This window comes from Cricetulus griseus, chromosome 2 (assembly GCF_003668045.3).
Source record: "Cricetulus griseus strain 17A/GY chromosome 2, alternate assembly CriGri-PICRH-1.0, whole genome shotgun sequence".
Classification (NCBI taxonomy): domain Eukaryota; kingdom Metazoa; phylum Chordata; class Mammalia; order Rodentia; family Cricetidae; genus Cricetulus; species Cricetulus griseus.
The window spans coordinates 168,118,450-168,144,666 of NC_048595.1; the positions used below are offsets into that span (position 1 = coordinate 168,118,450).

At 36.1% G+C, this 26,217-nt stretch overlaps 1 protein-coding gene across 1 annotated transcript in view; it reads left to right on the forward strand.

Annotated features, from left to right (window-relative positions):
* The window catches only part of Dcc (DCC netrin 1 receptor), a 1,088,579-nt gene that overhangs the window by 807,319 nt on the left and 255,043 nt on the right, over positions 1-26,217 (forward strand). Inside the window, exon 12 of the mRNA XM_035440067.1 lies at positions 296-345. Within this exon, the coding sequence (XP_035295958.1) occupies positions 296-345 (50 nt within the window). The remainder of the gene's footprint in view (positions 1-295; positions 346-26,217) is intronic.

The following is a 26,217-nucleotide window of genomic DNA, read 5'->3' on the forward strand; positions in this document are numbered from 1 at the left end:
AGGAAGGTTAGCACAGAGCTGTAATTAGATGGCAGTATTTGCTGCCACAGCTGGTGCTCTTTGTAAAATAATTTTGAGGGCTCCATAGACAGATAACTAACTGACCCACCCCATGGGACACAAACAAACAAATGTTTATTTCTCCTCTGTCTAGGAAAATTGAAAAGGGCCACCTGCTGGCCTTATCTTACTGAATTCTCATTATAAAATTTGAAAAAAGATTTACTTTCTCTTTTCATCAGTGAGCTGGAATTTCTTTGTCAGTAACCTTCAGATGTTGTTTTATTGCTTTCAGTGCCTGGCGCTCCACCACAGAACATCTCCCTGGAAGTGGTTAATTCAAGGGTAAGTCAGCCAATGTCTATTACTTTATTAACTATTATGCACATATTGTGCTCACCATACTGCAATGTAAGTATAGAATGTTGGCCTATATAAAGGAATGTTATGGAGCAGCTCAATGAGTGGTATTTGGTTGCACATGTTCTTTCACCAGACTAATATACACAAAGTGAGGAACTATTTTTTCTACAAGCACATTTGATTTAGTAGGCATTAAAGTAGTTAAGATCTCTTCTAATTTGAAGGAATCCTATTTCTCATATCTATACTCACTAGTAGAGGAATAAATCTAGTATTTGATCACACTGTTTTAATTCAAAGGCAATATTCATTTTAGTAATCCTTTTACTTTAATTTTAATTGAAAATTCATGCAGTATATTCTGATCACTGTTTCCACTCCCATATTCTTCCCACCTCACTTCACCAACCATCCCACTCCATGCAATAGTTCTCCCTCTCTTAGGAAATAGGCAGGAAAATTAAAAAAAAAAGCCAGAATGAAATAATAAACAAATAAAATAGTGAAAAAGTACAAAATACACACAAAGAGAAATTTACACAAAAAAATAGAACCCATACAAACAAAAATTGGGAACCATAATATACAAACAAAAGAACAGTAGAAAATAAAGATGTCAAAAAAACCTAGCACATGACAAAAAAAATCTGCAAAACCAAACACAGTTGAGTTCGTTTTACTTTGGTGGTGTACTGCTGGGCATGAGAGCTACCTACAAGTGTACCCAATAAGATACCCATGGAGAAAACTAATTTTTCTATTGGATTGGATTCATAAGCAGCTGTCAATTGGAGATAGTTTCTTATTTGGGACTGGGGTTAATGTTTACTTCATGGTCTCAGAGCTGGGACACATTCTGGTTTGGATCTGTGCAGGTCCTGTGTATGATACCACAGTCTTTGTGAATTAATTCATCTGTCAGTCCTGCTGTGTCTGGAATACACTGGGTCGTTGGTGTTGTCCATCCCCTCTGGATCTTACAGTTTTTCTTTCTAAGCCCTGAGGGAAGGGATTTAATGAAGGCATCCCATTTTAGGACTGAGTGTTCCAAGGTCTCTCAGTCTCTATGCATTGTCCAATTGTAAGTATACTAGTGCTCATTTTCTGCAGAAGAATGCTTCTCTGATGATGGTTGAGTGAGAGACACTGACTTACAGTTATAGCAGAATGTCATTAGGAGTCATTTTACTGCTGTGTTCCTTTAGCTGAACAATAGTATTTGGCTTTGTCCTGGGTACATTAAGTATCTATTCTTACGTTCTTAGACACATGAGTCATCTCATGGAGTAGCCCCTAAGTCCAATCAGGTGGTGATTGCTTACTCCCACATTTGTGCCACTAGTGCAGTAGTGTTTCATTCAGGAAGGTCACGTTATAGATCAAAGGGTTTGGAGGAGACTTGGTGTTTATCTCTTTTCTCTGTTAACCATGCAGAGTATATTCCAGTATCATGAATACTAGTTAGTGGTCAGGAAGGCTCTAGGTAGGCACCAGCTCAACTTCTCCATGATCAATGAAATAAATATATAGCTGTTTTCTTCAGCAATGGATCCTTACCCTTAGTCTCTGGAGATAAAACAATAGTTTTGGCAATAGTTTTAGTTGTTTGGGTGTTGTATAGAACCCCTTTTGTCAATAACTCAATTATGTATAACTCATTCCTGGCACTTGAGGTTTTCACTTGGGCTTTGTCTCCCTTGTTATTTGGTGATTTCATTTAAATTTCTTTCACATATGTATCTATTTTGAAAGCTTCTACAGTACTAGTTTTTCATATAACCCCTCAAATGGCCTCAGTGTTTCCTGTCCTTCCCCATATTCCCTCCTCAATCTCCGTTCCTCTCATCTTCTCCATTCAATCCTTCTATTCCAGGCTTCCAAATGATTTATCACTAATTATAGAGTCTATTGACTCTTTCTTGGGTGATCTTTCACTCCCTCTCAGTTCTTTACTCTAAACCTAACCTCTGTGGTTATACAGGTTGTAGCATGCCTAACAAAGGATTAAAAGCTAAAATCCACATAGAAGATAATTCATACCATATTTGTCATTTTAGGTCTCTGTTACCTTATCATGGGATGTTTTGTTTTGTTTGATTTTTTTTAAATTTGTTTGTTTGTTCCTAGTTTCATTCATTTATCTGGGAGTTTTATGATTTTTAATATCTGAATAATATTTCATTCTGTAAGAGTACCGTATTTTCTTTATCCATTCATCTATTGACAAATATCTCAGCTGTTTCCAATTTCTGGCTGTTATGAATTGACCACAAGAAGTATGATTGAGCAAGTGACTCTGTAGTAGGATGTAGAATCCCTTGGGTACAGCTGCATGGCTTGTATAGCTGGGTCTTGAGTTAAATCTATTTCCAGCTTCCTCAGGAACTACCACACTAATTTCTATAGTGACTGTAAAAGTTTGCACTTCTACTAGCAATGGATGAGTGTTCCTATTACCCCACAGTTTTACCAACATGAGAAAAATGTTTTTGAGGGCCTTCGTTGATGAGCAGTGTATCTGTATAATTTATACCCTCCTGACTTCCTCTCCTACTCTCAAGCTCTTTCCATATACCCTCATAAATTAATAATCTCTTCTTTAATGTAATAATTAAATTAATAAATTTACTATATTAAGAAATAAATCAATCTTGCATGTGAATATATGTGTGCTCATGTATCCAGGGCTAACTTCTAGAGATTGAATACCCTATTCAAAAGTTTGTTCACCCCACTGATTCATGTGAAATTCAACCTTTATACCTAAACCTAGGGAAAATTATAGGATAGGGAACAGAAATATCTTAAGAGCCAGAGGGTCATGATACATTTTGCTAGATAATGTCTCCTAGGCATGACAGAGGAAATATGCTAATGAAATTTCAACAATAAAATTGCCAGAACAAGACCAGTGTGACAATTACTGATGTTAGAATGTGAACAGGAAATATTACAAATGGTCCCACTCTAGATGAAGAACTAGAGGTAGCCAATTGCTGCTGAGAATCCAGGAGTTTTCATAGAGTTCCTATAGGTTTCCTTATGATATCTATTATAAGTTTTAATAACTTTCAGACATGGTTAATTCACAACACCATTGTGAACTTTTGATTCGTGCAAGTTGGACTTGGAAACAATTTTATAGGATCATCTCATTATTCATGCTTCATACACTTAAATATTTTAGGGCCTTTAAAATTGACACATTTTTAGGCTGGGCATTGGTGGTGTATGCCTTTAATCCTAGTACTGGGAAGGCAGAGCGAGGCAGATCTCTGTCAGGACAGGCTCCAACTCAATACAGAAAAACTCTGTATTGAAAAAGCAAAATAAATAAATAAATAAATAAATAAATAAATAATAGCAAAAACAAAACCTCCAAAACAGATTGACACATTTTTGCCCTTTCCAATTTTGTATATATGCATTGCTATTGTGTGTGTCTCTGTGTGTGTGTATGTATATATGTATGTATGTATGTGTGTGTGTATTAGTATATATACACAAAGGATTTTGACAAAGAGGTTAAAAAAACAGAATCACTCCCTTTAGAGTTTTTGTTTCATTTTCTTATCATCACCTGTAATTTAAACTTCATCATACCTATTTCTGATGTCCCCATTTCTGCTTGACTCTGCAGTCAGAGCTTGCTTTAGCCTTTCCATGAGGTTTAATGAGATTTCCTTCAATTCATACATTTTTTAAAAGAGGGAGGTTTAATAATAGGCTTAAATTAAATGAACCTAGGTCTAGTGATAAGGTCTCTGATTTTAATTTAGCTCATAGAAGTTGCCCTTATAGTTGGAATGGTTGATGAGTCAGAGAGCATGAATAGGTTCAATCCAGCCAGTAGGGGAAGGCACTCTGTGATTTGATTTTAGAGGTCGTAAAATGTTCACTTTTATAAAAATATCTACTAACTATAAAATGCAAGTATTTTATCAGTGATATTTAACACACTAACAAGACTAATTGGAATCACCTTTATTGATTGATGGTTAATGACCTCCTAACAGTGGAAATCACTAAAGCACAGCAGGTGTTCTGTGCCTGGCAGTGTGCTCTGCAATTCAACTTGCATTTCCTTTTTTCCTTATGATCCTGTAAATGTTGTTTATGAAGTGGATTACTGGAATGTCAACTCTGAACTTTGATGTTGCTGGAAAAACTTTTCAGAAAGTCAGTAAAACGCCATTTTTTTATGGATTGTTTATATTTGATACAGGGAAGTAGAATTTTAAATAATTAACAGTTAACACACAAGAGTGAGAAGTTCTGTGAAAAAATTGGGGCACCAATATGTTAGACAATGGTTTTGAGGATACAGAAAGAGGTGACACAGGAGCTAAGACATAAGTAGAGTGGGGGCTAGCTTTGTGCCTACTCAGGGTAAACATTGCTAATACACTACTTCCCAGTAAAAGATGCCTTGAAGACAACATTTTATACTAATTGCACATGGAAATTGGTCATTTAGAATGAGAAAGTATGAGTAAAAAATATGAGATAGACAAGATCTCCTGAGCAAATTGGGAGCATGATGGGAGGGGAGAGGGAACTAGGAGAATGAGAAGGGGAGAAGAGGGGGGGGGTGAGGAAGACATGATGGGACAGGGAAGTTTAGTTGGGGGAAGAACAGAAGAGAGCAAGATAAGAGATATTATAATAAAGGGAGACATTGTAGGTTTAAAGAGAATTCAGGCACTAGGGAAATGTCTGGAGAGCTACAAAAATGACACCAACTAACAATCTAAGCAACAGAGAAGAGGCTACCTTAAATGCCCCCCCATATTGAGAATGATGACTAATTCATATGCCATCTTAAAGCCTTCATCCAGCAGCTGGTGGAAGTAGAAGCAGATACCAAGAGCTAAACCTTGAACTGAACTGAAATCCAGTTGCAGAGAAGGAGGCCTGATGAGCATAGGGGTCCTTACCAAGCTGGTGAAACCTACAGAAACAGCTGACCTGAAAAAGGGAGAGTTCTTGGCCCCCAGACTGATCACTGGGAAACCAGCATGGGACTGATCCTGACCTCCTGAATGTGGGTATCATTGAGGAGACCTCGTAAATCTATGGGGCCCCTTGTAGTGGATCAGTACTTATCCCTAGCATAGGAATGGACTTTAGGAGCCCATCCCACATGGAGAGATACATCCTGAGCCAAGACACAAGGGGGTTAGCCTAGGCCCTATCCCAAAAGATATGACAGACTCTAAAGATCTCCTATGGAAGGCCTCACCCTCTGTAGGAGCAGAAACAGAAAGCAGAAGCAGAAAGGTTATGGGATAGGTAGGGTGTTAGCTGGGGGTGCAGGGGAGGGAGAGGGACCTGGGATTGACATGTAAAATAATTTTCTTTCTAATTAAAAAAAATTTAAAAAATAAATTTAAAAGGCAAAAAATCTTCATATTGCGTGAGAAATTTTAAAATATTCTCCCAATACAAACGTTATTGTCTAAATGTATCTCCTGAAAATTTTTGGATTTATCTCCAATTCAATTTTATTACAAGTGAGGCATTCAGATGTAAAAAAATGTGAGATGATGTACATTAGCTAACAGTAGAAAAGTTTTTAACAGAAGTTGGGAACTATTAACCCAGCCTTGAGCTAATGACAGACATAGGTAAATAATGGAAATAAAATTACAGCCATGGGAAGGGACTAAAAATGGGTACAGTGTTTAAAGACTGAACAGAGGGAATTTTGGTTTGGGGTTGTTTCTTATCAGTGGAGGGCAAATGTTGGATAATAACTAAACGGGAATAAAATGAAAGAATTTTCATTGTTTTCATCATTTTGCTTGTTTTGATTACACACTTGTGAGATACCACAATTTCTAGAAATGATACAGTAGAGGGGGAAACTACCCATGCAGAAAATAGAATGGAAGAAAACAAGTATGCAATCCTATGAGTAGACAAGATGGCAAGAGAGTTAGTGTATCAAGAATGACACAGTCAGTTCATTCTTGCTAAGTGGAGCAAGAGCAGCGAGGAATATAGACATTAGTTCTTTTGAATCTGGGAAGATGATTGGTTCAAGGAAAGATCACCATCACACTATAATGGCTTGCACAAGAAAATAATGAGTATTTGAAGATAAGAAAAGAGGGTGAGTGGTCATCTAAAATTAGTGATCAATCCTGATTTTTCTTTTTTATATTGCTGTAACTGTTGGGCAATATTTACAGAACATTCAAGATTATGGTTATATTTAAGGTGCAACTTAACACAACAATTATATTTATTCTTCTTTCTATGACTGGCTATTTAGTTGCTGGTATGGTTTGGGCAAAAAATTGGTGTTTATTCTATTGGGTACTTTGCCAGGAATGAAATCAAGTGTTAAAAGGCTTGGAAAACTTCAAGGCTCATTGTTTAGTTTCTTTACTGATTCCTCTAGTAAAGTATTGACACACAGCAATGTAAAGGAGGAAGAGCCTATATGGCTCACAATTTCATGTTACATTCTTACAGCAACAGGCACATGAAAGTAGTAGTCACTAACCTTGGGTTAGGACACAATATAGTGCTTGCTTGCTCTCTATGTTTCGTTTAGTGCAAATCCCAGCCAATGAAATACTGCTAATGACACTCAGAGTGGATTTCCCTATATCAACTAACCCAATTAACAAAGTATTTCACAGACAAGGCCATACTCCATTGTAATCTAGGCAATTGCTCATTCAGATTCCCATCCCAGGTGGTTCTGCATTGCAATCATCAAGCCAACAATCAAAACTGACCATCATAATCATAGCCTTTAAATGGTCTAAGAAAGTAAAATTAGTTACAGGGGTACTGGAAGATGATAGATAATGAGAAAATGATAAGGTCAATGAATTATTTAATTGTCCCTAATTTTCAAAGTACCCTGAAGCTTCTAAAGCTGTTATATAGCTAGAACTACACAGAGAAATGACACTGGGATTGAGGCTGTTGATCCTTTACTACTCTATATCTGGATACTGAGTTTCATGCTAAGGGGAGAGATATAAAGAAAAAAAAGCAAACAAATTTTTGCCTTCAACTGGTTTATGATCTCTGCATAATTAGTCTCCTGACAGAAGCTGAGCATTAGATCAGCTCCTAGGAAACTGGTTTACCCATCCTAAAGGTATTTGGGACGTAATAGGTGCAGGTAGTTGTGGTGATATCTTGGTTGTAGAAATAAAGCTTGTCTGAAGATCAGAGGATGGAGCTTGCCAGTAGCTAACCATAAAGGTCTGGAGTTCTGTGAGATGGCTGGGCAGAAAGAGGATATGGGAGTGGGGCACTCACTCACTCTCTTTTCTTCTGGGAAGCTAATGAGATAAACATGGCTTTGGTTTGCTCCTCCTTCTCTCTGATCTCAGCATTTTCTTCTATATCTGACTCTGGGATTTTATTGTTTAGACCAATTAGAACTCCATTTACATGTAATAGTGGGCAAGTCAGATCCAAGTGTTCTAAGGATAGTGAAGATTCCTGTTGCTAGGGCTGGGATATGTAACATCTCTAACTAGTTCATGTTTTGAGCATCCCTTCCTCGGAGGGTGGTATAGTTTTTGGTAGTTCTAGAAATAAGAGGTAGAAATGAGGTAGGTAATTGGGGTAGAACCTTGTGAGTTGTCTCTTGATAGACTCTACATTGGTCTCCATTTCAGCTCTCCTCCACCCCATGTTCTATTCACTTTGATATTCTGCTAAAATATTGACATACTGGACCCTCTGAAACTGTAATTCAAAATGTATAATTTCTCTATTTAATGTCTGGTATTTCATATAAACAACAGAAAGGTCATGAATACACCTAACTTTCCACTTTCCCCTCACTGAAACTATTTGAAAGATTTTGTGTCTCAAAATTATGTATTTATCTCTAAAAACAACAACTTGGAAGAACTGCAATTTGTCAAGAGACCAAAGCTGATACCTCAGTAAACTTTAGTAAACTAACTTGAAATTTTTGGGGCATTTCCAAGTGTAATTATTTTTCTCAATCTAAAGTTATAGAATGCATTTATTATTGAAAGTTTTCAGGCAAAAATTGAAATTACAAAAATGAACCCTTATCTCAGCCCCCAGGGTTGGCTGGCAATCAAATAAACCCTCTAATTATCTAGCAGCATCGTTCTGGAACCATGCAGAATAGATGCTAAACACAGAGCAAACGCAAATCATAATGTGAGGCACATATTTTACAATTAACTATTATTAATTTAAATAGTAGACAAAACTAAGCCAAGGTTGCAAGAATTGAATGATTTTAGAAGAAACAGTGTCAGATAATAGCATATCTTTCTAAGTATGGGAGTACCATAAGGGCTTTTTTTCCCTCTTCTCAAGTCTTCTGAAATAATCTTGGAGTTTGGTGTAAAGGTGACTGTTATACCTTTGAGGTCAGACAGGATTATAATTTCAGGAATATTAATCTAATGAGTTGAAGAACATTCAATGCTACAGAGTGGTTCATCATCTCAAAATCCAAACAAAACATGAAACAGTCCAAAACATAAAGGATTCCTGCTTCAAATACTCTGCCTGTGTTCTCAATATCATCTGATACAGAGATAATAATAGGTTTACTTTGTTTATATGCTGCCTTTCCACCCGGAACCTGATGGCCTTCATTAGTTTTTTTTCATGTTGTCTAAACTGTCACTCTTTCCCCTGGAAAACTCTTCATAGGAGATTGACAGAATCTGCTATTATCATTTTCTTTCCCAAACACTTTTCCTAAAATCCTCTTCTGATTCTAATTGAATTTTTCAGATACATTGAAAGTTTTTTAGGAGTAGGTAATTTATAGGACACTTAATAATTCAGCATCATCCTGTCAATTATTACATTGCATATCTAATATTAATGCAATGAGGAAGAGTTAATTCTATCTGCTACAAATATTTAAATACATTTTCTGGTTTTAATAGTAACAGATTCCATTGTCATTTTTTACTCCCTCTTTTTTTTGTATTGAAACTCAATTTCCACCTATCTAAGCATTTCTCAGCTTTTAGACAAATCAACTTGACAGACCATTTTGGTTTTTGGTTAAGACAATAGCCATTATAGAGATAGTTTTCTATTTAATTTTTACATTGATATGTTGAAGAGTCAGTCACACACAATGGGGATTACTGTGTAAATAAATGTCTCATGACTTTTTAAAAAATATGAATTGGGTTTGCTCTTTCTGTACTTCAAAGAATATATTAAGTTTCATTTAGATGCAAAGTCACATAACTTTGTTGTGCTATCTAGTTTTATGTCAGCTTGACACAAACTAGAGAAATTTTTGAAGAAAGAACCTCTATGAGGTGAGCAAGCCTATGATGCATTTTCTTGATGGACAATTGATGAGAGCAGGCCCAGCTCAATGAAGGTGTCACCAAAGGGTGGTGTCCCTGGGTACTATAAGAAAGCTGGCTGAGCAGGCCATAAGGAACAAGCCAGTAAGTAGGTTTCCCTCTGGTCTGTGTCTTTGCATCAGCTCCTATCTCGTGGTTCCTGCTGTTTGAGTTCTTGTCCTGATGTCCCTTAGTGATGAACTGTGATGAGGTTCTGTAAGCTGAAATAAACTCTTTCCTCCTCAAATTGCTTTTGAACATGGTGTTTTATCACAATAAACTGAGGCATATGTTAGATGCTACTTACAGGATAAAAGGTTCTATTTTTCTTTAAAAATACAATATTTATGTTAATCTGAATGTTTTATCAGAGAATAATGACTAATTAAAAGATCATTTATTCTTGAGTTAATTATTTAATGTGCTCATTGATTTACACATTCATTTTATTTTTGGGGGGCAAATATGCATACAACAGTCACCATTATTTAGCTCCACCAGTTTAGTAAGGGAATTACTAGATTAGTTGATGGCCACATGTCCATGACAGTAGCCATTAGTGTGAAATTGATGAATGACAGTGCCTGGGACTGAGCAACTTATACAAAATCAATGACATCATTTCCTATAATAAAAGAGGAGTTGTGTTCTCCCTGCCTATTTTTTAGAGAAGACAGGGTGTTTTTTTCATTACCCTTAACTTCAATGAAATAAAGGTTGTTTTGTTTTATGAAAAATGGGTCAGTGGACCTGTTTCTCAGCTGCAGGTAACACTTAAACTATTAATCATCTGGACTGTCCTGGTTCTTCAGTTGACAGCAATTGAATGAGAGGAGGTATAAGACACAGGCCAAGGTCTAAAAGAGAACTGGTATGACCACAATTGAAGTTGTCAAAACCTCAAGGAATCTGCACATCCTTTAAAAGAGTATTTTGGGTTAAAAATGCCGTTTCCCTACATCCCACTCTACACACTTCTGACTCTGCAGCTTCCCTATCCAAGAAATTTGTGTTCTCAAATAGCAGCAATAATGATACAGATGTAGATGTTCTGCATATCCTTCTGTATCTCATTAACTCAATGGCTTTCAAGTGTCTTTAATATGTTAAAACCCATCTTGGTATAATATGCAAAGACAAAAATGCAATCATTGGTCTCCTTGGGACAAGGGCAATACAATATTGCAATCATCCTTCTCTAGTTCCTAAGAACTGACTTAAATTATTATAAGCCTAGGGAACAAAGCCCATCTTTAAGCAAAGATATTATTAAAATAATTGCATAAACTCATAATGAAATGAGGTTGAACAAATCTATATGTTAAACCTACCATTTCATCATATCATTATATTTGATAATATCACTGCTCTTAGGGATATTTATGTGATATCTTCATGGTAATTATGCAGCACACATGTCTCCAATTTTTTCAGTGACATCATGCTAATAGCTTGAAATTGTCTGTGTGGTGCATTTTATACCTCAGAGCTCAGAAAATGCAACAAATTGCGGCGTTTTCTTCCAGAAGACAAAATTTTTAATGACTTTTCATACACTACTCTCAAGGAGGAGTGCAACATTGTCAATATGTTAACTTTCCTCTCAATTCTCTTGCTAGACTACAAGACACATCAACAAGAAAACTATACTTTTGTCTTTGGTAGTTTTTGTTTTATTTTATGAGCATTAGTGTTTTTCTTGCATGTATATCTGTGTGAGGGTGTAGGATACCCTAGAACTGGAGTTACAGAAATTGTGAATTGCCATGTAGGTGCTGGGAATTGAACCTGAGTACTGTGGGAGATTAGTCAGTGTTCTTAAGCACTGAGCCATCTCTCCATCCCGTTTGTAGTTGATTACTGATTACATCATATTTACAGTCATAAAGTTGTAAAGGGAAATCAAGAGAAAGGAATAAATAGGATTGCTGAAATCTGTAACATGAGCACATGCATCCTAGAAATGTGGTAATAAAAGTAGGAATGTTTGGAATGGGAATATCAACCCTTGGTAGATGCTGGTCTACAAAGAGAAAGTCCCTGAATTAAGTCCTTACCATTAAGAAAAGCAAAGGACTCAGAATCTTCCCACTTTCCTCTTGTTTCATCTTCTGAAATATCTTTCCTCAATTTCCTTTACACAAACATGATTATTCACACAAAGATACCTACGTATCTGTATTCCCTAAGCTGCCTTGTTTACTGAAAAAAAGGCTGCTCCAGCTTCAGTATTGACAAATGACAAGCACTTCTGTGAAATAAACACATCTCCTTACATAATAAAATTCATTTGACATTAACTTCAGCAAATAAATTTATAGGTGTTTTCCTGGCCTACTCTTCCTAATTTGTACCTTTAGATTTAATACTAACATATAATTTTGTTTTCTATGACATAGAAGAATTTCTCAGTGCATTTAATTATATCTTTATAATGAGTATGAATAATTTCAATAGCAACAGATTGTTTTAGTTGTAAAAATGAAACTATTTGAATTTTTATCATTATGTACTGAATAAAGTTTTTCTTATGGGACCCATGCCATGCAATTTTGTATATATGAAATCTTTTGCCTGGCATTTGAATATGTATTCATTATTTCATTCATTCATTTATTTCATTTGTTCACTTGTTCAACAATTCATTATTATGTACATGTTATTAACAATTGATGATTGATTCCCATAGCATACCTCATAATGAAGTAGGCTGAAATTTAGATAACTAAAATGAAAGAGCTATAATGTAGTAATACAATCAAAACATACTAATCTTTATTTTTTTATTGTTTTTGATTATATATAAAGAGAGGAAATGTTTCCCTTGGGAATCTTCACTTAAAAATAAAAATATTCTGTGTATCAAGACTGTATATAGAGGACTAGATAAAAGGTGTAATTGGCAATCATTTGTCTGGTTTCTAAATACAAATGTCATTAAATTCTTGATTTAATGAGTTCTGGAAATACTTTCCCTAAACATCCTGCAGTCTAAGAACCAAATTATTGTGTTACGCAAAACATTAGACTTTGCTATTATACTCGATACACATATTTCTACATCAATTTTTTTAGAATCCCATTTTTAAATTTAGAGTACTGTCCCCTTTTGTTGGAGGCATGGATGTCAAGAACTTTAATATGGAATGCAACTTTACCGAGTGATGCTCACAGAAGTCAAATGTTACCAAGAAGAAAACATCGTTACTCTGTGACATGTTGGCCTTGTGAGAAGCTGACATTGATGGGAAGCAATACTCTTTAGCCAAAGCGAAAAGCATCTATCATGCTGTCATATCACATTTGCTTCAAACTATATAAACACTTTTGCTAGTATAATATTCTTAGAAAATGTAGTTCTCCATATGCCACTTGTGTTTTGAATGAGAAGTCTTAAGTGACTAATAGTGAGTAAAACAGTATTTGTCATAATAATCACATGATTAAAGAAGTTTATGATTATTGAAATCATGCATATACACAAATTTATATGTAAATATATGTCTATGAGTGTGTGAAATAGACAATAAAGTCAAGAAGAAATATAAGAAAGCACATCTTCTCTTTACCCCACACTCACAATCAACAATCCTTGACCTGCATTTAGAGAGAACTGTGCTTAATGATTCAGCAGGTATGAATAATGTGTTTAATAAATGACTGCAGACATGTTTCAGTTTAGTGATTTATATTTGATGGACTGATTATCAAGTCACCTCCCCACAATAAAGCTTAAGTGTTTATCAACTTGGCTTAAAACCTCAAATGTATAATTGCAAAGTCTATTTAAACCTCAAAATGTTAGATGGATCATCAAACTAACACTAAGAATTTATCTCATTGTCCTTTTCTCAGTTTAGAATCTCCATTATCTCACACACAATTAAAGCAAACAGTAATTAAGATTTTTACCTCAGAACCAAATCTTTTTTCCCCTTAGTGGCACATAAAATATTTGCCAAAATACTTTGAAAATTCTTATTCTCTGGTCATACATATGGTGATTGCATTTCTTTGTGTTTCTGTATTCCTACTCCTAATCATAGTACTCTGAAGACAGGGTATTTTTCACAAAATGCAGCTGTTTTTGTCACATATGTCTAACTTTCAGAATTTACGCTCAAAGATGTATTCCTTTATATCATCTGCAATTTTATCATAATTATTTCTCCAGGGGCCATAAATAACAGTAGATTGTGAGAACTGTAAAGCATATCCTGATTCCTTGAAGACGTCAAGCCCCCCTTCCTTCTATCAATGCTTTCCTACAAGTTAAATATTCTTAGCTTCCACAAATATTTCTTGTATACTTGTCAGCTCCTTTCTGGATATGTCTTCCTCCCCTGCACAGCTTAGAGATCTCATGTGACTCTTAGACAGGCCCTAAGGGCTCCTTCCTCATTTAAATACTTCATTATTATTCACATAACCTGCAATTCCATTGATGGTGAGAGTGGACACATTATCTTACTCTATGAGAATCTTAAAGTGTTCAAGAATGATTCTGAAGGGCTCCAAGTCCTTTACTATATTTATGTCATGCATTCACCATCTCTTTATGGATCTTTGTGACATATTGTCTTACAGTAAGCCCATTGCCATACCCTATCATGGTCCCTTGGCGCTCTTATAGACTCATATGGTTTGATAGCACTCCTAACACTTCAGGCAATGGATAAGCTTTTGGCTCAGCTATTTGATGCACTGTACAGTGTTCTTCCTTCACATGCAAGTTACCTTGAAAACAATTGCACTACAATCCTTAAGTTCCTTCTTTTTCCTCCAGATTTTCTGCTATCCTCACTCTCAAGAACTGATATATCTATAAATATCATCTTCATAATATTTTCACTTTAAATCTTCGTAAATATTTTCAGTCTAATCATCCCACTCATTTTTCAATTTTCCTTATTTCAAACTGTTTTTTCAAACTGAACTCTTTAGTTGACTGTGTGACTAATTCTATCAGTATCTTCAAGGATATTTTCGTTTGTTTATTTATTTTGTAAGAACATCCTCATTTATCTTCTATTAATCCCTGTACATTGCCTTACCTGAAGTCATGCTGGCTGAGCACATGAGGTAAACATCAGCAATAAATGAAAATCATCTAGAGGAATCCAAAGAATCAACTAAAACTTCCATTGCTTGAATATTTCCCTTTGTTCATATTAAATCTGATAGTAATCCAAAATAGTGCTGTTCTTTCCTACATTTATCTATGCCATTTATGTCAAATAATCCAAGTGTTTATTCTTCTTCACATCAAAATTTATCTTTTGCTTACGTAGGAAAAAAAAACAAGCAGTATGTGACTGTTAGACCTACAGAAACTCAAGTATCAAGGGTCCCAGGCCACATTCGAGGTCACCCCAATCACCAGGCATATTCGTGAGCTTGCTGCAAACTGCACGAGGCTTTATTGTAATTTAACGAGCTAATCCCATGTTAGCTCGGGTCTTTCACCCACCCACCATGGCGGACCGCTAGCAAAAGACAGTTCAAAGCCGCTGTGTACAGATCTTATAGGACATCGTAAGGGGAGTGTCTAGGGGTACACACAGGCTCACGATTGGTGTGCCTCCAGGCTTGGAGGGCTTGCCCTGTGTTGATTGTCAACTGGTTGTTATGACCCATAGGCCCTCCCAGGGTGGTTGCTATGCTCTCTACATCATTGCTGTGCGCTTGTCCGTAAAGCACACCCAGAGTCATAAACCATAACGCCACCAGCTAACTTCTGATTGGTTCCTTGTCACAAGGCAGGCATCTGACTTTCTAGTGACTAACTTCTGATGGGTTCCTTGTCACTAGACAGGCATCTGACCTCTAAGTGACCAAGGCAGGTTTATGGCAAGCATGTGTTCGACTGTTATGACTGCCGAAAGGGGAGCAGGTCCCTTCATGATGATATGAGTTTTCTGACCTAGATAATTTCAATCCAAACTAAAACCATATCACCAGTCATTTTATACATGTGCCCTTAAAGTTTATGAAGGTGAGATATTTCACTAATTTGTTCAATTTTCCATTGTACTTGAATCCCCGAAGTCTCAGCATCAATGAACTGGCAAATCCACAGCAAAGTGAGTTGAGAAGAACCAGCATCCTCCTAATTTTTTTTTCATTTTAAAGCTTTATTTATTTATTTATTGAGACAGAGCTTCACCCTGTAACTCTGGCTAGTTTAGAACTTGCTGTAGTCCAGGCTAATCTTGAACCCACAGAGATCCACTCTGCTTCCTGAGTACTGGAATTAAAGTTATGAGCTATCACCCACAATTATTTATTGTTATGGTTGTCATTATCATTATTATTATTTATTATGTGTATTGGTATTGTCTGAGCGAATGCCAAGTATATGACTATACTCATAAGGCTAAAAGGGTGTTAGATCCCCTGGATCTGGAGTATACTCATGGTTGTGAGCCAACCGATATGGGTGCTGGGAATGAACTCAGGTCCTCTAAAAGAGCAGCAAGTGCTCTTAACTGCTGAGCCACCTGTTTAGCCATGCCCTCATCCTACTGCTTTATATTATTAGTTCAAATAGTTTCTTTCTACCTTTATTTTTATTTATATTTTAAAAATACAGTTTAGTTTAAATTTCTAATTGTATCGATAAAGATGAAGACGATGATGGTGGTGATAGTTGTGGGTACCATGGGCCTCTGTGCATGTGTGGAAGGGAGAGGCCAACTTTTAGAAATTGCTTCTCTCCTTCCACTGTGAGTTCTCAGGATCAAAGTCAGGTCACCAGGTTTGTTCAGAAAGTGTCTTTAACTGCCAAGGCTCTTGTTGGCCCTGCTTATATATGAGACAGTGTGCTACTATGTCGGCCCTGCTGTATTGTTTGTAAAAAGCTATAGTCTGTGTGATATTTTACCTTTTGTAATTATAAATACTGCCATTTTAAATTGTTACAATTTTTGTAACACTAAGCTTTAGTGTAATTTTTCTAATTGCCCCTTTACATAATAATGTTGTACCTTTACAAATTTCTCAAAATAGTGAATTGAAAAAAATCATGCTCATCTTTTAGGATCTCATTCAGAAAAGAAGAAAATATATCATCTGGTCTGTCTTAAGGAACTGGCATGGGTTTGAAACCAAAATTCATAGTCAAAAAGAGGAAAATTATGAATGAATAGTATATATGAATGTAGATACAAAAATCCTAACAAAAAACAACACAACCAAAGCCAGGTACACATCCATAATCCCAGCAATCATGAGGCTGATTCAGGTGGATTCCAAGTTCCAGGCCAGCAGGGCGGGCATCCTCCTATTTTATTTACTGGTTTTTCTACTGACCCAAACCTGATCTCAATTAAAACTCTCCTGAGATACTTTTGTTCTTCTGGATGAATGTTTATCATGAACACTCTTGATATAGACTATTTTCAGTGGCCAAATGAAACGCACATAACAGACATGAATAGTAGATATTTTTCCCCATATTTGTAGTGTTAAAATGTACTTACCCATCAGCTTTTATTCCTCTCGAATTTTCAAATACTACTCAAGTCCTGCCCAGGTGTTTTATACAAATTAAAGACACACATTATATCAAAGCACTAGTCTCCAGAACAATTGCTGAGAGTAATATAATTAAAGGAACTTAAGCAAAACCAAAGCTCAATCCCTGTTTTGAAGACCACATAAAAAAGGTAGGGAAAAAAATCCCTCAGCAACCTTGAAGTGGATCTGTAGCATGTATTCCTTTTCTCTCCCTAAATTACTGCTTTTTCTTCTCTGTGCAAAGAGAAATTACAGCTGCACACGTGTATGCACACACGTGTGCATGTCACACAGACACACACATACACACACAGAGAGACACAGAGACATGTACACACACTGGCTTGAAGTCTTGCGTTTAACAGCTAACTCTCTAGAGTACATAATGGTTTGTTTCATAGTGATTGATTTAAGGCTGAAGCCCTTGATAGTCAAATAGTCTGTTCCTTCTTTACTTTTTCCTTTCTTATTAATATATTCATTTCTTATTTATACAAGACAAATATGTGTAACAAAGGGAGAGTCACATAATTTTTGTTTGACAAACCTTTTTCAAATGAGGAAGGATGCCCTCTAGATAGCCAATTTCCATTCTTTTTATTCTAATGCTAATGATGTTATTTAAAGTTATTGGATGCACAGCATCAAATGACATTCTTTCAAATGACTTCATGACACAGAGGGAACATTGTAGAAGGAATATCAAATAGAGGCTCTCAAATGTTTCAAGCTTTAAAATGCAAAGCAAGAAATGCAATTGCTATTTATTATTTAGTTACCTAATGCCTGCCCATCATGTCTTTTTGAATTTACCCTAGTAACTTATAATTAAAAGAATGATTACCCCCGCTGGATATGGGCACAGCTTCACATTATCTCCTTGGAATCCTGTCTGCTGTCTGGCTTTAATGAAAATTTAAACCTCTGAGAATGACATGTGGTACCTGGGATTATTTTTCTTTTGTCTGAGCAGAGTTGCAAGGGGAAGGAACTCCTAGGGAAAAAAAAATAAGTCACTGCTCCTGACCACAGATCCTTATCTTTCAATCATTCATTTTCTTTGTGGGAGGATTGACAAAGTATGAAAGCATATAAAGCAATGAGATCCTTAACCCAGTCGAGAAGAAATGAAATCTCTATACTTTCTTCTTTGCTTTCAGACAATTAACTTTTCATGTGATTGGAAGCTTCTAACGTTCATGAAGTCAGAGTCGCTCTTTTTTATTTTGCTTACTATCTCTTCCCATGTATTTACAAAAGTGTGTCTTATTGTGGGGTGTAAGATGATCCTTTAGGTACATTAGTCTTTATTTTGGTTGTGTAATCTATCCTCACTAATTTTTGTACATGGACTCAATAAAGGACCAAGAAATTTATAGTCTTACTATTACCATTTACTAGGATGCATCCCTTTCTTTGTTGAATTAATTAGTATCTTTGTATAAAATCAATTGACCAAATAAAGATTCATTTATTTCTATACTTTATGCTCTTCCACTGGTCTAACTGATTAGTCCTGTGCTAATACCACCTGTTTGTTCACACTGTCTCCATGATACAATCAGGTAATTCAGACTGAATATCCAGAATGTGATAAAACAAAATTCTCAAAAATGTGAAATTGCTTGAATAGTGGTGCTATGTCCCAAACAACAACAAGAAGATATTACATGTGGTCTTAAGTGCTGGGACAACATTCAAGAAGAATAAAATAATATGATAGAAATTTTCCTTCAAGAAATGTATATGATACACAAGATAAATTGTGAATGAAATTTATACTTAGGTTTGTAACCTAACCCTAAGTATTCCCATAATGTACAGTCAAAGATTTCAAACGCTGTAAAGAATAAAAACAGCAAGAAAAACCCTTAATTTAAAAGTATTTCCATTTTCAAGAACTTCTCAGAAGAGTTCCCAACCTGTACAGATTCTAAAGCATTTTTTCTTTCTCTCAGGCTTTATCATCACTACTTACGTTGCATTGATATCCATTATTCTCTGTGACAAAATCAAGCATATGTGAACTATTGACAGGTAGTAGAAAACCAGCAATTATTATCAATGCAGTTATGCTCTAGATACTTTATGTTTTCATTTATCTGTTTGTTATGTATGTACATTCATGAAAGACCAGGGGAGGGTACTGGGTGTCTTAGTCTTCCTCTTCCTCTGCCTTTTACTTTATTGGTTAGTAAAACTTTATTACCTAAGGTATAAATGAATTTGCAGTCCTACATATTCAAGTCATCCCCTTCATTTCCCATGTATGACCTTCTCAATGTTGCCTTACTATATAAACTTTCCTTTGTTTACCTGTAAAATTAAACTTATACCAGAGGCCTATTAAACACTGTTGTTTGGTGTTTTGTAATGTAATGCACATACATATATAGTATGTAAATAATATAAAATATTATGGTAATTTTCATTATTATTGTTTCCATTTTCTCTTAGGTTATGTCTGCATTCACACACTGCTTTGAGAGTAGTGTTTTCGTGTGTGTGTGTTTTCAATGATGCATTTAGTTTTTTCATTTTGAGTAAAGCAGGTATAAAAATTGTACCTATTTTAGTTTTATACAATCTTTTCTTACTTAATTACATTATCCAGAAAAGCACCAGAGAGATAGAGAGTCATTGCAAACTTTGGTAATCATAATTTCTAACCAAATGGAAAGACTGTTATGCCTTTAATCTTAGCACTCAAGAAGCAGAGGCAAGTGGATCTCTGTGAGGTCAAGGTCAACATGGTCTAATAGGTAGTAGCTCCAGGCTAGCCAAGACTAGCTAGCTAATTAGACCCTGTCCCTCTTACAAAAAATAAAATAAATAAAAGTATTTATTCACATACATTGTCTAGCTCAAATTCTGTTCATTAAGTTATTCCTGAAGTTAGGGTTTACAGAGCAGAAAGGTGGAGAGTTATGATGATATAAAGAAGAAAGACATGAAAACCCTGCCTTGTATCTAACATGACCAAGTGTCCAAGATTCAGCTGACCTGGAGAGATCTGCAAGACTCAAAGTGCCCCCACAACTGATCCATGAACTAAAAAAAAAAAAAAAAAAAAAAAAAAAAAAAAAAAAAAAAAAAAAAAAAAAACTAGTAGTCAGTTATGACCTTAACCAAAGAAATCACATGCCTTGCCCAGTTCTGTCATAGCACCAGTGAAGGCAGGAGGATTTTCAGAGACAAGGAGTTTGTGTCCTTGCTGAAGGGGACTGAACCAAAAGCTCTTTTTGTTCCAGTGACCCTGGGTCTTGACACTGAGAGAAGGAAGAACAAGGAATGGAAACAGTCTTAGTACATATTCAGAAAGAAGGAAGCATCTTCAAGGTGCCCTTCTTTTTCCCTCACATGGAGATCTGGGTTTTAGTGATCTGCATGTAGACCTCAGGATAGAGACCTTCTACATAAAGGAGTTTGGGCTAGGAATGCCTTACAGATAGTCACAAGAACATGACTGGCCTTCAGAAGAACCCAAACACTCATCTGTTGTACCTTCTTTCATAACCTCAAGGGGAGTCTGACTTTGTGTTATGTCTGATATGGATCACAGATACCTAAATGGGTTTTGCCTCAGCAACTGTTTGTGATTCATCTTAGAAAAAAACAAAACAAAACAAAACAAAAAAACACCACTGATTTTAGCTAGGAGTAAGTGTGTAGTAGTCCTGGAGATCTTTAGTAACAACTCAAACTTCTTTTTTTTAATTAATTTATTTTTTACATTCCATTCCTAGTTCCTCCTCCCTCCTCTCTTCCAACTCCCCTCACTTCCCCCCCACCTCCCTCAAGCATTATGCTTGACAGATTACTCTTTTATCACCTAAAATCCAAAAAGTTTACTGCATAACAAACTAGTCTGTATCATAAAATTATAAAAATTTAGCTTGTTTTTCAAGAAACTATTTATTGAACTCAGTTTCCTCATAGAGACAAGCTAAATCTGTGTTCAGATTCACTTCTTATCTCTGCTTAGAGCCAGTACATATACATTGCTGATACTCCATGAAAATCTCACCTAAAAGTCAAGACTACACTCTGCTTTCTAGTAGCTTTCAGATTTCTAAGGGCCTCAAATTTTCATGCAGATTTTTAGCTTGCACATTCTGCCAGCAAATTATTCTCTTTCCAGAGAGCACCTGAGTTTTCAAGGTTTACCACCTCTGATTCAGTTAATATGGATACCACTGTGAATGGTTCAGGACCAAAGTAGCAACTGGTCTCTGTTTCATCACGTTTATTATCCTCTGGCTGCTGGGAGGATAACACTAGTCTCCTTGTAGGCACTTGAAGTGATTTTCAGTGTCTGGCACACAAGGAGATCCTTAAGACGTGGTTATTAAAGATAGCAGGCAAGAACCAAAGATTTTTTGAACTCTCGAGATTTGAAATGTCATGCTTCTCTGTGGTCACCTTTGAAATATCTTCCCCAAACTGTGCTATGTCATCATTCCACTTAAAGAGAGTGGTACCCAGCATATCCATACTATACAAAGAAATTGTCTATACACTCCTAATAAGGACCTATCTTTGACAGTTCAAGTGACATTTCCTGCAATGGCAGCTTCTGTGTCACAGTTACTGAAGCAGGACTGAATTCCTTCTTATCTACTTCTCCTTTGAATCCAGAAATACCTATAGGTTTGAGTCACATCCCTGCATGTTAAAAATGTTCCTTCTTGCATAGCAGCCAAAAAAGCTTGTATATCATTGCACCTTCTTCCTTGAGACTTATAGTACTGTCAAATCTCAAGTAAACCATACCAAGTAAGGGCTTTAATCTGCAAGTCCAGGGACAGATGGCAAGTGTCAGAGAAACACACAAAACTCATCATTCTTACCAATGGTAATAAGGAGGAATCATTTAAGTATGTTGTATACATGTAGTCTCAAGTCTCTGTTCTGCAACTGTAGGGTTAATTAGACAACTCGGTTTCCACTGACTGGAGACATGCTAATATATAGTTCTATTTACCTTTTATCAAGGTGCTTAACTATGGTAAAAGGGAGTATACACCTAGATAATTATGTAAGGCACCACTAATTCTAGTCCATAGTTATGTTTCAGAACCGATCATTTGGCACTGGATGAGTGACTGCAGGGCTCTTCTGTAGAGAGGAACAACTAACTCTTCCACTTGAAGCTTTCCTCAGTTGCTTATAGTGCTTTGTGTAGGATTGAAGCCTTGTGGGATTTTCCTCATCCAGTGTGGAGTGTTTATTATTGTTATCCTTGTTCAGCTCATGTTTGGGCAGTCATGTTGATGAGACTTTATGAGAGTAACTTCTGATATTACCAGAGACAAAATCTTGCACCAAACTCCTTGATCCCCTGGCTCTTACAGTCCTTTGACCCTCCCTCTTTTCTGCAATACCCTTAATCCTTAAATCCAGGAATGTTGATAGATGTGCATTTTGGACTGGACTCCAAAACTCTGCATTTTGATGGGTTGTTGTTTTCTGTAATGGTTTCTTTCTGTGCAAAGATCAGTTTCCATGATGAGAGGTGAAGATTTCAGTTTTGTTTGGGTATGAGGACAATCGTTTATAGATTCATGTTAGGGGTTATGCTTAATAGGGCTTAATAAATTATTGGAAGTAGATTATCCTCCAGTACTTACCTAGGTTTCCAATAACAAGCACATTATTTCTCTTGTTGAGCAGGTCTTGAAGCCATTTAGAAAGCTGTTGGTAAATGCCAAGGTATGCATGTCACTACTACACCCATAGAGTTATCATGACATGCTGGTGGTTGATGTGGTTCAGACATGTCATGGCTGGATACACCTTTTGATCTTGTTTCCTCTTTGGTAGCTTACATAGCACCTTTTGATACCATGGAAGCTAGTTCTCAGGGGTCATTTGGTTCACTTCTACTCTGGAGTCTTTGCACTCTATTTCCAAGATGTATTGTATCTTCAGCAATAGGGACTTTCCACATCTGGGGTGGTAACCAGAAGAACACCAATAGGATTTATGTTTTAGGAACTTCTTGGACACCTCAACCTAACAACTTAAAATAGGGCTTCATAAAGTTTTATATAGATTTGTTGAGTTTACACTGGTGATGTGCTTAGACTGTTCCTAATGCATGAAGAGCACTATGTAAATGTTGGTGAAATAAATGCATTGCACCAGAAATAAATGGAAGAACAGAGACATGTTAGGTCAAGCAATTTGTGTTGAAACTCATGCCATATGAGTTGACCATAATGATAATGCATCTCTTTCTAAGAGTTTTAAGATTTTAATTCATTCACAGTATTTCAGCCTTCCCTCCCCTCTTTCCAAACCCTTCCAAGGAACCCCTCCCCACTCTCCTTCAATTTCATGGCCTTGTTCCCCAGATAGTTACATATGTGTAAGTATATACATATATATTCATAAAAATAATCTGTTGAGTCTGTATGTTAATTACATGTGTGTTTCCAGGGTTGACAATTTGCGTGGTGGTGGTGGTCTCCACATCCAACACTTTATTAGAAACAACGAAGTGTTCACTGAAAGCACTGCTTAATCCATCAACTTTTAGGATGGTTAAAAATAGAAAGTTCTACCCAATAGCCACATACTGTAAGTGATGTGTCGTTTTCTGTTTCTGTCAAGCCTAAAGTCAGGCATGCATTATTTCTAATTACCAAACTTCCATAAGTCTTCTCTACTTCATCATTTTATTCATACCAAGTCCCTGTATGTATAAGGTCCATAAGTCCCTCAACAGCAGCTTCTGGGAGTGTGTAATAATTTTGGTTGCCTTCACAGGTCTTGCTCTCTGAAGTCCTGACCTTACTACTTTTCTACAACAGCAACACAGATGGAATGGTCTTGGATACTTTTATTTGAGGCTTGTTATCATTGTGATAGTCATCCAGATGTGAACTTGTTTATTCTTCTCTCAGAAAATCTCAATCCTTGAGGTTTTCTCTCGCTTGCTAACTGTCCCCACAATAGGCCAGAGGCCATGCTCTAGAATTATTCTCATAAAATTATTCAAATCTGTCCTCTTTCTGTTACATCAAAAGCACACTTTAATATTAAGTAGAAGCTTTCAGTTACTCTTTCCTTTCAATCTAGTATTTACAGTATGAACAAAGAATGGGTTAGTTGGGCATAAACTGAGGCAGAGAAACAAGGGAATACAGAGATAAATACCTCAGCTAAAATTACCTAATTTTATGTGGATTTATATTGCAGAAGAAAACAAATAAACTAAAGTAAGAAAAGTCATAAAGGCATCAGTACAAATATATTTAGTAGTCAAGGCATATATATATCAACTGTGTAGAATAGCTATATGAATTCAGAATCTGTTTCAGGATTAAGGAAGGTTATAAAGAAATTGTTATTTTTATGTGCATTATGAGTGATGAATGATAGATGCAAGTGAATATAGTTTCACTGGGAAAAGAAGATACCAGCTACTTCAAATGTGTTTAGAAAGAACCAAACAACATTTGCTTAAAGTTGACAATTTATGGAGAAAAGCCAAAGTGGTACTCAAAGGCAGTTACTACCTAGCTGGATATGCTCTTGGATGATGAAGTGTGGAAATGAAATGGCCACTAGCTTTGTTGGGATAAGGGATGCTTTGTTATATTCGAGTTGGTTATATGTGTTTGTTACATTTAAGGCATGATGTTCAAGGTCAATTTTCTGTACCCATTAAACAAATTAAATGATTTCATGTGATGTTACTTTATAAAGATGCCATTTGAAACTGATTACCCACTTGTTTCATAGATATTGGCCCTTGAGACTACATACAGCAATCCTAGTTTTGCAAACTTAAGCTAACAGGTGTAGCAACACAACTATAACAGCCATGAACAGAAACACCATATTCGTAAAATGTAGGTTTCAAAGCAATGCAAAATCCATGTCATTGTATTGGGTATACAGATTTAAATCTGTAGATCTGTAGTCTGTAGTATTTGAGATGGTTGGTTATCTATTTAGCAGGATTTAAAATTGTCTATATGACAGCACTATTGACTTATCTGTGAGGGAGTTTCTAAATTATGTCAAGTTGAAGTTGAAAGAACTACCATCACTCTAGGAAGCACCATTCTGGTCTGGGTTTCTGGACTGAACAGAAAGGAGAAAGAAAACTGAGTACCAGCCTTTGTTCAATTTTACCTCCAATTTACAGACAGTATGTGACCAGCTGCTTCATGACCCCTGCCACCATTTTTCCTCCCTGCTGTGATGGTATATACCACCAAAGCAAAAGAAACAATAGCAAACTTTTTAAATTGCATCTATCTGTTATTTTATCAAAAAGAAAGAGAGGGGGGGAGGGAGGGAGGGAAGGAGGGAGGGAGGGAAGGGTGAGAGAAAAGGAGGAAGGAAAATAATTAATACAGAGACAATCTAATTCTTTTGAGAAAATAAGCCCACATAGGGTTCTAAGTCTCAGAGTCTGATGCTACTGATGCCGAAATTGTGATATTCAAGGAACCAGAAGAAAACTCACGTAGCTTCAGGGAGATTCCAGTTCATTTTATGCATTCCATCCAAACCCCTGGCTGATTGTAAAGTGCCAGCTGACACCTAGGGCAAGTCTTCTACAGTTCCTTTACTTGTATAATGTGCTATACTCTGGAACCAACTCCAGAGTATTGAACAAGACAATTCTTTGCAAGATAAGAGATACTGGTTCCTTAAATGGCATGCAATTGTCATGGAAATACCCCCCCACACACACACCTCCTTTCTCCACAACTTTCTAGTATCTTGTATAGTATTTTGTTTTGTTCTGTTTTGTTTTATTAATGATAATAATAGTTTATATAGTTTTAGATTTCAATATTTGAAAATTTATTTCTATGGGATTAAGATATTCAGTTTTAGTTTCAGCATTTTGATTTGGAGGAATTTCAACATTTGAGATTAAGGTATCAGCATTTTACCTTTGGAGATTATTATTGACACTGAAGAGAAAAAGTGTCTCCCTCAAGGAGAGTCACAATTTGGAAACAGGAGAGGAAATAAGAGT